General features: G+C 39.2%; 1 protein-coding gene across 1 annotated transcript in view; it reads left to right on the top strand.

The window, feature by feature from the left end:
- The window catches only part of myt1lb (myelin transcription factor 1-like, b), a 94,474-nt gene that overhangs the window by 60,008 nt on the left and 19,806 nt on the right, over positions 1-14,660 (top strand). The window contains 6 exon segments of the mRNA XM_043263264.1: positions 4,192-4,311; positions 4,314-4,325; positions 7,699-7,789; positions 10,270-10,377; positions 11,105-11,322; positions 13,068-13,333. Coding sequence (XP_043119199.1) covers positions 4,192-4,311; positions 4,314-4,325; positions 7,699-7,789; positions 10,270-10,377; positions 11,105-11,322; positions 13,068-13,333 — 815 coding nt within the window.

A 14,660-nucleotide genomic window follows, 5' to 3' on the forward strand; every position in this document is an offset into this window, starting at 1 on the left:
AGGTCAGCTGAAGTGGATAGGTTCAGTGCTCTTCTGCGTCTTTTTCTCTGAAAAGGATCGGTACTGACCCGGGACAAGCTTTCTCAAACATCTCCGTGCCTGCAGTGCAAACAGCAGTGACTTAATGTTGTTCAAACAGGCCGGCCCGGCCACATCACGAGGCTAAGCTTGTCAGGCATAAGTAATGGCGATCTGCGGCCGGGAGAACAGCAAATCTCATCCCAGGGACACAGTCTGTGCTCACGCTGCCTATTTATAAACCTGAGAGGAGCTCTGCTTGGAAATATAGCCGTGGCACTGAAGAAACAGAGAAATTAGTCAGTGCTGCGTATTCAATGCAATTCCTGCTTTATTTCTATTTCCCCAGGGACAGAGGAGCCAGACATATATCATGATTATTATTAAAATAACTTTGCTGCGTCAAAATGATGGCGGTGATGGACGCTATACTGTATGAAGGTTTGTAGTTAAGACTGCTGAAGTCAAGACCAAGTCTGAGGCCGAGACCAGACTACAACTTTGAAGGTTGAGATCGAGGCGAGGCTCTTCTCTAATTAAGCCGATAGATCTACATTTGCTGCCTGAGAAACATCTTGATAAAATAACAAATCATTGCAGAGGTGCATTTTCCTTTAGTTTCTATAAGCAAAGAAATGTAAAACAAGTGAGCGAGAAATTAACTGAAGCATCTTCATTCGACGAAATTTTGACGTTTTACAATAAGAGCATGTGAAACCAAAATAAATCGATGAATCACAGAATCATTTATTATGTGTTTGTTTGGAACAATCTGTCTGATAAGTCACTTAATATTAACTAACAGATAACAGATATCTTGCTTTTTTGATATTCTTAATAATATAATATAAATCGCAAAATAAAAGTACTTTTTTGCAATCACATCTTGAATTTAGTGGGAATTTGCATTCATTTTGGTGCCGTATGCGACGCAATCCGTTTAAGGGTGCAGGATATAACATTGACAGCTAGTGGTTGAAACGGGTATTACAGGACAACTTCAGAATACTGGAGAGAGTTGTTTCTCTCTCCTCCTCAGATTCAGTGCTCACACGGGTTGCCAGATTGACACACACCAGGAACAAATACATTTGACAATGGAAGGCGACTGGTTTAACACTGTAAGCTGATTTATCTGCGCTCTGGTCATAGAGTTTTAAGATGGATGCTGAGGCTTTTTATGTCAGGTTGAATGTGTGATCTGGCAACCACAGCCATACCGACACAGGACGTACATTTCAAAGTTAAATACAGCAGCCAATCAAAATCAAGATACTGATTTCATTTAAACTGGGAACTTTTACATCCAGTCACAGTAAGGATGTTAACAAATAAATCAGACATCTCTGTAGTTGAAAAAGCAGTCCAGAGCTCTCTTATTCTGAGTAAAGAGTACACCTGCGGTGGATACCAAGACCTTCAAAAATACTTTCGAGACCGAGAGCGGTAAAATGATGTCTAAAGTGTCATTTTTGGGGGAACAAACCCTGAAAACCCCATGAGAACCTTCATCTGCCGTTCTCCAGATGAGGAAAGGCTGACAGCATGCTTGAAAGGACGTTTGGCCAGCGTGCATGGCGGACACTATCTCTCTAATGGCAGAATAATGAGAGACGCTTGGCCATTACGCCGCGATAACATCTCGCTGCGGCAGAGATAGCAGCAGACGCCGCCTTACCAGGGGGCATTATGATTTATAAAAAGTGTGGAGGCCTGACAGTTATGGAAGGAGCTCTTCCTTAAAGAAGGCACGAGGCGGAGATGGAAATTGAACAGTATCAGTATGACCGATAACAAACGACAGGACCACTGACTGCACATTAATTATCCACAGACGCTATGGTAATGGGGGCCATTTGCTATGCAAAGCATGGCTTGTCCGGAGCCACAATCAATATCCAGCACTTTCTAATATGTATTCCGCTCGGGTCGGCTCGACTGTTCTCTCTCCCTCTCATTTGTTTTGAAATGACTGCGAAGTAGTCCGAGGATTCAGGCTTTATTAGACGGTTAGAATTTTAAAGAAGCCATGCCCAAAGGTGAATCTCACAGCACCTGTCAAGAACATGTCTCTCTTACATTAACAGTATTAAAACATAGCCTCGTGAAAAAGAAATCCTGCTTTATTTTAGATGGCTTTAAATGCTTACATCAATTGCAAAACACTTGTGCTACTATTGAGGTGGGATACGGGATACTTTAAGGTCAGGGAAAGGCTTGGTGGTGTTTTTGAAAAAAAGTTTTCGAATTCTTTTTATTTTCCGTTTGTCTTTGTACATGATGCAACTATAGAACAGTCAAGTTTTCAATAGGAAAAATATCAAAACTCTTTAGTCGTTTTTGAGCGTGATGCTAACGGTCTAATCCGATTCAATGAGCTATGCTAAGCTGCAGCTAAAAGTGCTACCATCAGGAGTTTGAAAATGTGTCTATTTTTAAAAAAAAAAGTGGCATGTTCCTTTAAGATGCATGGGACGTGTCAGTTATTATAGATGTAATTACATGCAGGCGTTTTAATATGTAAAAGCATTTATGTGCATGGTGCATTGTATGAAATTATTAATTTAAATGTAAGAACATTTAAGAACATCATGGTTCTAATATAAATTGGTTCTAATATAAAACACAACACCTAATGTAAAGTGGGACCTAAAGATCTTTACAGTATTTAATGTGCACTTATACTGTACTCTTTTTTAAATACTACTCAACTGTTCTTACAATATATGTGTATCATGTATGCAATCTGGACGTGCTACATTTGTCGTGTCGTTTTCAAGTAAGCTTAAAAGTCAAGTTGTGTCGCTTCACTGCCATTCATAAATCCCATGCCACGGCCCTCGTAGTGATTTGCAAAGCGTCCAGTGGATCTGCAGGACTTTGCTGGGGTTTTTTGAACACAGTTTTATGAATAGGATGTTCAGATACAGTACTCTGTTCACGTTCGCCAGCTATACTGTAAACACACGCTCAAATTCAGATACCACCAACAACTTAAAACACCTCACGTCCCTCATTCCGATGACTTTTCCTGAAAACACACGTCTAAATGTGTAAAAACGACTACTGAATTCAGATTCGAGCTTGGCGTGGCTTGCAGGTTTCGTGATATTCAGTCGGATTCGTTTGCGTTTGTTACCAATTGCAAAACTCAGTAGTTGTTGCTTAAAGTACACATTTCAAACATTTGAGTAGCTCTGCCATCTATTTTCAATCTCACCAAAATTGAGCCCGCGTCTCTCACACGATCGCGTGCTATTCCTGTCTGTTGTGAGCTTGCTTCGATACAGGAGGCAACATGATGCCCGTTACCAAGTTACGCCATCCTTAAAATTTTAATCAGTGGTAACAGTAGCATTCTCACTCGCTCTCTTGTGCTCTCTTTGTTTGAAACACAGCCAATAGTCCTGGATAGGTATCTGGAGGAGACGCCCTCTTCAGTCAATACACGGATCCAGGATGCTAACGTTAACAAGGACAAAAGATCACAACTACACTGCCGTTCAAATTTCTATTTAAAATAACTGTTTTCTTTTGTAACATATTGTACAATGCAGTTCATTCGTATAATGCAGAGATGAATTTTTGGCATCATGATCCTTTAGAAATCATGAACATTTCAAAAGCATTCATAACCATCTTAGATTAATTGAAAGAACAGCATTTATTCAAACTGTATATTTTTACTGTATATTTTTACTGTATAAAAACTAATGTAATTTCTACATTAAGTTTTTTTTAAGCGAACTTAAAAATAAATTTTTACTGTAATTTTACTGTAGCTTACTGTAAATATATTTTAATGTAATTGTGTGTTACGTTTACAATGATTGAATTGAGTTTATTAATACTGCTGTTCCCGTCATGCCCCGAGAACGCTACGATTAAATCATTTTCAGGTGTATAGCAGCAAAACAACAACTGTAGAAACAATCCTCAAATATAATTTGATCAAAAACGGAAGGCTTATTATTTTTGGAAGGTCAAATCTAAATAAACGGTGGCGCATTTGTAGATATTTGTTTGTTTGATGTATTGTTGTAATCATTGTGGTATTTCGGCAGCTCCTGGGCAGAATGAAACTTTATTAGAGCCCTTAAAAATGTGTTTATAAGCAATTGAATCAGATCAGCAATTAATCGCTTATACGTGTGTGTGTGTGTGTGTGTTCAGAGTCTTCACGGTCGGGGAAAAAAGAGAGCCGGTGTCCAACACCTGGGTGTGACGGCACAGGTCATGTGACGGGTTTGTACCCGCACCATCGCAGCCTGTCTGGATGCCCTCATAAAGACAGAGTCCGCCAGAAAGTAAGCACTTCACTCTCGCTCTTTCGCCACACGTGCTTGCATTCGTCCTTTAAACCTTTACTATTTTTCACGCTGGCATTTATGAAAAGAGGTCACGATCATCGGTCGACTGTGTGTCTGTGTGTTTGTACGTGGCCCCGGCTCTTCGGTTCATTCTGCATGCCGTCCTCCTCAACATACACACACACACACACACACACACACTTCTGTACAACTTTTTGACCACGTTCCCATTGCAATTTCAGCAATAATTGGAAATTTAAAATGCAGCTTACTTCCGAATTCGAAACACTTGCCTATTAAACTCTTCCTTTTTCTGTTGATTGTGGCGACATTTATGTCGTCCCTGGAACGTAATTCGGATCTGAAGATATATAAATGCGACGCGGAAAGTGCTGCGTAACAGGAATGACCCATCTACCCTTCAGCTCACGAACGGCGTCTCGCAGCGGAGGAGCAGTCGTCGCAATATCAGACGCGCGTGAATGCGTTTATTGTTTCTGTTGATAATTACGACGCTATCTTAATGGAGGCCAGTTTAATAAGCTGGTTAGATTTCTCATTTTGTTTTAGATGCTCAATTAAATCCAGCTGAATAAACTGTAATAATTATAATCTGATGAAAGAGTTACAGGCGGAAGATTTTCTTCTCATTCACCTTGAGCGAACCTCTTTGGTGCGATTCATTAAAATGCATGCAACAATTGCGTGCGTTTTATTCACCAATAACCAGATGGCAAATCAAACTAACTGATGGCTTTGACTACAGACTGGAATTAGTTAACACAAAGATTTGCTTTTAAAGTGTCCAGATGGCAAGACAGTTTGCGAGCTGGCACGGCAAGGGCGCTTTTAGATGACCATCACTTCAGTGTGGACCGTGACACACGACACACGCTAGCCGAAGGGTGACTTAGTGGCCGTTCTTTCTTTAGTATCCTGTTCGTATTTTTTGTCGCCTTGCATCATTAAATCAGTATTGTTGGAGTTTTAATTATTTCGTTACTAATAGTTTCCACATACGATGATAGAGGTGGTCTGTCCGTAAACACTAAGACATTTGAACTTTATTTAAACGAGACGCTAAAATAGAACATGCGCTAAATGATACGATATAATATGAAAATGTGCGTTACTGAAAAAGACATTTCACTACAAATAATACATGTTTTGCATTAAGAAATCGAATTCGAGCAGCAGAATTCAGCTATATGTGGTCAAACTAATTGGTTTCTTAAATGGTAAAGGTTTGTGTTCCCAGCATGCACTGCAGCATGATTAAATCATGCACTTACTGTGATAGTTCTTGCTTTGCTGTTTGCTAACTTTTGTTTAACCTTAATAGTTGTTTGCGGCGTCGCATCTTTTCGTCGTCATTCTTGAGATTTGTGCTTCCCTGATGTTTTTGCTTTGATGGTGAAGAAAGAAAAATCGCAGTGCCATTAAGTGTCTTAGAAATATATGGATAGCTGATGTATGTATCCTAGGTATTAATGCATCCTATGGTGTGACAGAAAAAACAACAACAACAAAAAAAACTCTCATGCTATTTGGAATTGTAAAAATTATTCGTTTTTATGTTATTTGTGTGTTAAGATTATTACTAGGTCGCACCATAGGACACAAAGCTATCCATGTATAAACGTGTGTGTGTGTGTTAATAACTAAATATTTGCCGAACAAGTTGGTTTTGAGGCATTTTAAATTTCGTAAGCAAACCAATTAAATTATTTAAAGGCATAGTTCACCAAAACAATACAAATTCTGTGATCATGTAGTCACCTTCATGTTATTTCAAACCTTCTCTGATAAGCGCGGTTGACAATACTCACTGGCTACCAAAAATAGATAAATAATAATAATGATGGTAGAAAAAAATATGGATGTCAATGGCTACCGTCAAATGACCGGCTGGCGAAATATTTTCTCTTGTGTTCAGAGGAAGAAAGAAACTCATACAAGGGTGAGTAAATGATGGCAGAATTTTTAAATGTTACTTTTAACGACTTTAATGGTCGATGGTTAAGAGAATGTGAAAATCCGAATGAATCAAGTTGCGCTGAATCTGTCACCTTTACGAACCTTAAACTAAGCTGTACTCGCTTCGAGACACGTGTCTCAGTCGGTGGAGGTAGCGGATGCTGCCTGGAGCTCGGTAATGAACATGTCAGAGTATGTTGAAGATGAGGGTGAAGGATTAAGGAGCTGATAATGATGAAGATGAGCAGCGGAAGAGCGCCGGTCTGCTCGCCCCGGCCCATGCTCTCTGCCCCCGCTCCGGCGTCCTAATGAACTGTAATCTAATTGCTGTCTGCAGGGAGTTTAGACGGTCGTGGACAGGGGAGACAAAGGCATGTACGGATGAATAATAGAGTTTGGGATCAGAGAGAGTGCGGTGTTTGGGCGGTGATTTCATTGATTGCTGACGTGTGTCTACTGCGAATGAAAGACGAATGCGGAGCTGAGACAGTCACGGCGGACGACTGGGAGCATGAGCTAACGTTCAGCTAGTGAGAGAAACGCAATCACGGTCAAAGCTCTCTCGGTGTGGCGTCGTTCTGCATCACTGTTCAAGCCAGCAGCAGGAAATCCAATTAAACAACAAACAAAAGACTAGACTAGAACTGTCGAAGTTCTTTAGCTTTTAGGTAAAGGTGTAGGGTATGGCTTTAGGCGTTAACCATTACTGTTATTTGCTAAGCATTATAAAATATTAAGTTCATGAAATTGATTTTACTTCATTTTCGGTTCATTTCGAGTACATTTCGATATACGTATACTAAAATCAGCATACTAGCAGTATATCAGCATGCGCGCTAACTCGCCTAAGTTGCTAAACGTTGTGTATGCGACCACGAGCGAACAACTCACTGTACTATATAGTCTTTAGTGTGTATAGTGTTAGTTTGCTAGTCGTATACAGTACTTGTAGCCCACTTTTAGTTTACGAAAGTAGACTTCGAATATGCTTTCAGTAGACTACTGCAAGTAGGTTTTGAGCGTTACTATTTTTACTATATTGATTCTACTAGGTTCCTATTTATGCATTGATTTTTATTTTTATATACCTAACTATACCTTTATTCTATGGTAAGAATAGAACGATTTTATAGTAGTGTATATATATATAGTAGAGTAAAACAGAACAGAACAGAATAGAATAGAGTAGAATGGAATAGAATGTTGTCTGTCGCCGCATGGAGCATGTGCATGCCACTGTTCTTTCATTGTCAGTCGTGTGCATGCCGCTGTTTGCTGTGTGTGGTTCCGAGCGTGCTGGTGATAATGACGAGTGTTTCACACTAATGTAGATGACTAACTGTGGGCCTCTAACTCCTAATCTTCCACCCTGTTTCTCTTACCTGCTGTCAAGTTCTTGCAATGTATGAAAATGTTCTTAAGTGCCCTACGCCTGGCTGCACGGGCCGGGGTCACGTCAACAGCAACAGGAACTCTCACAGGAGGTGAGTTCCTCTCCGTCTGGATGAGGGAAACGCTTCTGTGTTCATTCTTAACATCTTTATTTACCATGTCAGACATCACAGCGCCGACTGCTTCTTCACTTCCCCAGCAAATCTTTCGGGTTTACCTTTGGTTTCTGGTGGTTTCTGAAAGAACGAACTTTTAGTTAAGGTTCTTAAATATTAAATGTGAGTTTTATCTATTTGTTTTTACATCAAAATGCTGCTTAAATTTGCAGAGGCTACAAGTAAGCTCCACTGTCTGAGGCGTATTAATAATTCATCCGAACCCTAACCTTTACTTCAGTCCTGACTGAAGCTGCAGTACTTCTGATTACAAATCACATGATGAAAATTGTAGTTACTAATGTAATCTTACATCTTAATGTGTTTTAGTTAATCTAATCAGAGTACTTTGATTACATTTACATAACTTTTAAGTAATCACAATTACCTTCATCACTTTTGTATAGCAATGTCTTGTATAGAATTAATTTAAATATATATTTACATTTACATATACATATACAAGAGAAAAAAACATTCCATTCTGCTTTTTTCAACAACATGAAGTACATTAACCGCCACATTACATCTGGGTTCCCCAAATACGGAAACAGCTGCAGGTGCTTCACCAATTAATGATAAACTGATGCTTAAATCATAAAAAATGTAAATAAATATATTAGGTAGGTTATATTAGGTGGCCTTAACTACTATGTAATAAGTAAATTGAAATAAATAATTATTATTGTACTTATTGTGCATATACATGATTTTACATTGTACTTATATTTTTAAAAATACCTGTATGTAGTTTGTAATTCATATTTATGATTATATTAATAATATTAATTATGACAATGTTAATTGTATTTATAATTATATAAACCTAAACCTGTCCCTAACCTCACTCGTATCCACCTCAATAGCAGCAAAAGTGTTTTTCAATATAACGTGAACACAATAAGTACATTGTTCTCATTTTTGGTGTAAGTACATATTAGTTAAGGCCACCTGATATAAAGTGTGACCAAAATAAATTAGAATTTATTAATTTGTATTATATTTTATTTTTTTATCTGCACATTGATGTAAAGAGAAATATATATATATATATATATATATATATATATATATTTTTTTTTTTTTTTTTTTTTTTTTATTATTATTATCTTTTTTTTTATATATATACGTGAATCCAAAATCTAAGAAAATGTTTTTTTTAGCTCCAGTCAGTTAAGTTTAGTTGAATGACTAATGGCTAAAGTTCATTCATTATGAAACAGGTTTGATTCAGCAATAAGCAGCTCTGCTCAATCTACCGTGCTGTTACTCAGCTCGAGTCAGTTCAGTGAGTCAGTGTTGATTCAGTTACATGTACTGTGCAGGACTGCCTCTTTTTCTCAAAATGTGCCGGACGTGGATGTGCTTTTGGGAAACCGGTTTGGAAAGAAAGACTTTGATGTCGCTAATGGCGCCTGGCGTCGAGGACTGTGTTAATATATCGAATAGATTGGCAACGCTGGAAATATAGAGTTCTACGAATGCGCATCGGCTCGAGCGGCTTTCAAGAAGGCTTTGTGTTTGTAGAGGGCTGATGAAATGGTTGATGCAGTAATGCTCTCAGCAGCTGCTGTGCGGAGCGTCAGCCATTAGCACCTCACTGACACCTCACCGGGGGAGACGGCCCGCTCCAGACGGCCACCACAGACCCCTGAACCACACACACCTCGCTTACACTCGCAAGAGCGAGATTACATTTCCTACGGCCCAATAGAAACCTGGCAGCTTGCTTCATGTCACGAACACACACACACACACACACACCTTCAGCTTCTGCGTCTCTAAGATTATAGCACTACCTAGAGGAACATTGCATTGCTCTCAGTTTACTCTTTTATTTACTGGCTGAAAATTCAGTTTATCGGATCCCAATGACATATTTTTTTTCAGAAAAGAGAATATGTGCTTTAAGTAATAATAAAAAGCCAATATGTTAATAATAGGCATGCTGTTAAGCATACTATGATACCATACTAAAGTGTTATTAATAATAGCAAAAAATCTGAAGCTTGAAGCTTGCACTGAAGCTTGTGAGAAATACATATCTAGTTGTTTTGTTTGCAATCTAAATAAAGGGCTAGTTGGTCAACCAAACTCTTAAGGGTAGTCTTAAGAGCCTCATAGAGGTTCATGTTACACAATACCAACCTTAATTTGATGTAGTCTGGGTCTTGTTTTCTGGGTCTAGGTTTGCTGAAGTGCCCAATCAAGTTTAGCAAATCACAGGCGAATTTCAACCGAGTTACATAGTTGAAACAAAAAGTGTTTTCTATTGCCTTTTTCTCAGATCTGCGAGGCAGTAGAGTTTCAGTGCAAGCGGATTATAAGAAGTGCATAGCAGTGATGGGTCTAATATGCTGAGAAATTCACTTGTCACATGTTTTCGTGTCTTCTGATATTTCTCTCTGTCCGTCCAGCCTGTCAGGCTGTCCGATAGCGGCAGCAGAGAAACTGGCAAAAGCCCATGAGAAACATCAGTCATGTGATGGAGGCAAATCCAACCAGGGTTCAGATCGTGTGCTCAGGTAACTGCTCCTCACTGCACCAGATCGAGCTGTGAATTTGCCTCTTAAAGGAACACTCCACTTTTTTTGGAAACAGGCTCATTCTTCAACTCCCCCGGAGTTAATGAGTTGATTTTTACCGTTTTTGAATCCATTCAGCCGTTCTCTGGGTCTGGAGATAGCACTTTTAGCATAGCTTAGCATAGATCATTGAATCCGATTAGACCAGTAGCATCGTGTTCAAAAATGACAAAAGAGCTTTGATAATTTAAAACTTAGCTCTTCTGTACTTATATTATTACTCATACTTATAACAACGTATATATATATATATATATATATATATATATATATATATATATATATATATATATACTTATAAAAATCATATGACTAAGAGCTATTCTTGATATAATTACAGAAGAGCAAGTTTTGGAAAAATATCAAACCTCTTTGGTCATTTTTGAACGCGATGCTACTGGTCTAATCGGATTCAATGATCTATATTAACTCTAGACTCTGAGATTGGCTGAATGGATAAACAGTAAAACTCAACTTGTTAACTCTGGGGCAGTTGGAGAACGAGCCTATCCAAAAAAGTGGAGTTTTCCTTTAACTGTAACTGAGTATCTTAAAAAACCAGACGACAATTTGCTTTGAATTTTCTGTGCACGGTTCATGAAACAGAATGCATAGTATGGATGTAGTCATGTGATACACCATGAACCGCTGGCTGTATCTGTTCCAGGCCCATGTGCTTCGTCAAACAGCTGGAGATCCCACAGTACGGCTATAAAAACAACGTGCCCACTTCAACCCCACGATCCAACCTGGCCAAAGAGTTAGAGAAGTACTCCAAAACCAGCTTCGACTACAACAGCTATGACAGCACCAACGTCTACAGCAAACGGCACGCTGCTGCACCCAAACTCCACAGTCGAGACTCACTGCCCAAAACTGACGACGGTGAGACCTCAGCATCACTGCGCTATGATAGCTAATCAATCATACTAATATGACGATTTGGTGCTCGCTGATGATTAATGAGCAATTTCTAATATTAGTTCTTATTACCTTGTTATAGTTCAAAACAGTTGCACTATTTCATATTTTTGACAATTAAATTTGCGTGAGCCATTTTTGTAATTTTTGACCAACAGTCTGGCCACAATTGGTTACTTTTGACCAACAGTCTGAAAACCCTGAAAGACCTTCAACCAAATCCATTGAATATAATTTTATTTCTACACTAGATGCTATAGGCCAAGTGTGTGACGATTTATTTAATTTTATTTAATTTTATTAGTTAATTTAATTTAATGTAATTTAATTATTTAATTTTATTTTAGTGTCAGGAACTATTTATTTTTATTTGTTTTTGTCATTTTTATAGTTTTTTTAATGTCTACAGATTTTATTTAAATTTTTCCATTAAATTTTTTTTTTATAGTTTTAGTTATTTTAGTCTGTCAAGTTAAATTAGGAAAACAAGAAATGGCACCTTGACAAAAAAAGTAGAAAAAACCCCATAAAAGTCCATAACCCTGGCAGTTAGTTATTATTAGCGTAAGTAAAGTTAGTTATCTATAACACAGCAGAGGAACCACAGATGTAGATCTATGATCTAATATTTCATATTTATATTATTATGTCCAGTATGTCCATGTCTTAAGCATCCAAATGCTTTTTGTAGCCTTTATATATACATATAATCATTATCATGAACAAATGACAGCGTTAAGGTCTGAGAAAACTATAATGCTTGGTGAGGAACTAAACCCTGTTAGAACAGCCTCCGAGATATTCCTCCACTGTATTTCTGAGGTATGGAAATGTATGGAAATGATCCGGGGCAGATGCATTATGAATGAGGCGGTTTAGGCAAATCACAGTCTGGATTTAGGGCTGCTGCTAATTGCAATTCTGTGCGTAAGACTGTGAGATCCCCGGCCATGCTTTAATGACCAGACTGGAGGGAGAAGATAGAGTAAAAGGAAGGCAGAAGAGAGAGATAGCGAGCGATGGCAGCAGGACGCCCGGTGGGAGATGTCACTTTGATGCCCAGCTGGTGGTTGTGGCTCATTGTGTCTTTTGTCAAACTGCGTGAGTGAGTGTCTCTCCGTCTCTCACCTACATCCTGACACCCCCCTCAACACCCCATCGTTTAAAATCTCCCCGTAATAATCAAAATCATCATAATAAACATGGGATTCGACTACTTTGTTGACTTACGGTGCACTAGACAGTAGTACCTTGTAAAAAAAAACATAAAAGATAAAACAAAAATCATTAGAGTTTCTAGTAGTCAAATTTCATGCTTAATTCAGTGTGTTACTGTACCGGCGGTTTCAAAGTTTCCATGTGCACGGCTTTGAGTTAGTTCCTGGTTATAAGCTATATACAGTATAGCTGCCATAGAAACTACGTGCATAACTTTATTTTAAATATAGCTGGCCACAAAGACACTCTGTTTCACCGGAGACAGGATCAACCCCCAACGGTTAGGTAGAAAAAAATAACCCAGTGTTAAAAAGACCCAGCACTTGGGTAAAACCATTAAAAACCATCCAATAAAATAACCGGCATTTTTTAGAGTGTGTTTATATGCATTGCTTTTAATTGTGAGACGAAACGTAGAGCTGAAGTGTATTTTGTCCCATCCGTCTACACATAGTTCTCATGTTAAAGTCACGCTCTGTGTCTCCCGTCAGTGAAGCGCTACTGCAAGAGCTCCAGTTCGGCGAGCAGCACCACCAGCAGCTACGGGCCCAGCAGCAGCAGCCTGAGCTGTGGAGGAGGAGGAGGAGCGCGAGGAGGAGAGAGCAGCGCCAGCAGCACCTGCAGCAAGAGCAGCTTCGACTACACGCACGACATGGAGGCGGCGCACATGGCTGCTACCGCCATCCTCAACCTCTCCACCCGCTGCAGGGAGATGCCCCAGAGCCTGAGCGGGAAACCCCTGGAGATCTGCACGCAGGTACACACCAGTCACAGTATGGAGCTCAGGCTTCATCATTGCACCTTACCTTGTTACGCGTCGTAAGCCGATGATTTTTTAAGCAAAATATGCTTGCTGCGTAAATTACGGAATAATTAAAAACGCAGATTCATTCTCTGCCAGCAGGGGCAGGTTTAAGCATGATTAATGGAGGTTTCCCCCGGTAACGGCTGCAGAAAAAGCATGCACAACCAAAATCAAAATGACATTTCTGAAATGCAGGGATGTAAAAGCACCCTACACCTCGGTTTCGTTTTTAAAAAGTACATTAAGTGCTCGTGTTTATTCGACGAAGCCTTTTGGAAAATCGGTCAGTTTTGATAGGCGGGTCGTGGCAGGTTGCCACAAATAAATAAATCCCACGGCACAACAACCTGAGACCAGCTTTATATCGTTCGCCGCACTTACCAGATAAACCAACACAGGCCGGTGGTTAATGCACAAGTCTACCTACGATGGTAACAGAAAAGTTGTTCCAATCAATTGATGCAAGGCGTGCATTAGGCATTTACGTGTTTACATTTTTTTCATGTTCAAGAGCTTCTTGCCCTCAGTGGAAGAAACCGTAAGATGTGCTTTCCCATGCAAAACTCACAGTCGAGGTGCTCTACTGTTTTAGGTGATTACCGCAGTGTTTTTGGGTGGATGCCCCAGTAGATGGTGGCTAGGATGCTGTGGTGGTGTAGTTAGACACTAACTGCTATACTGGTTTCTGGATATGATTCAGGATGGAGTCTCTAAGATTGTGTATCTGTTTGCTTAATAGTAATATATAGTCACTATTACCATTATTATAAGGTAAGTGCCATTTACCCAGTGGAGTAGCGGACGGCCCAGTGATAACCCCTGCAACAAAGATACTGTCAAAAACATAATCTTTTTCCAGTATTACAGGGATTTGGCATTTCTGATTAAAGTAGATATGTTGCATTCTTATTTTTATCAACCTTAACCATATATATGTAAGTACATCCACAACATGCTGCTGTGAGCATGTAAGAAATGCTGCTGCTGCACACATAATGTATAGGAATAACCCCAAAATATATAATACACGAATCACCCCGTAGCATATCTATACAGGTGGAGCTGGGGAAGGTGGAGGGTTCCTGTGTGTGCTACAGCAAGAACTGTATGTATATATAATTCACTGTTGTATGATACAAATACTAGCAATTATACTAGAAAACAAAGGGAGATTTTAAAGCATACCACACAACCTCCTGCTAACACACAGTGTGAAGATAGATTGGAGAAAAAGCAGCACTGAATGTTATTTGTGTGGGATATGGAAGCTATATCCTCA

This window comes from Puntigrus tetrazona, chromosome 17 (assembly GCF_018831695.1).
Source record: "Puntigrus tetrazona isolate hp1 chromosome 17, ASM1883169v1, whole genome shotgun sequence".
In the NCBI taxonomy this organism is placed as follows: Eukaryota; Metazoa; Chordata; class Actinopteri; order Cypriniformes; family Cyprinidae; genus Puntigrus; species Puntigrus tetrazona.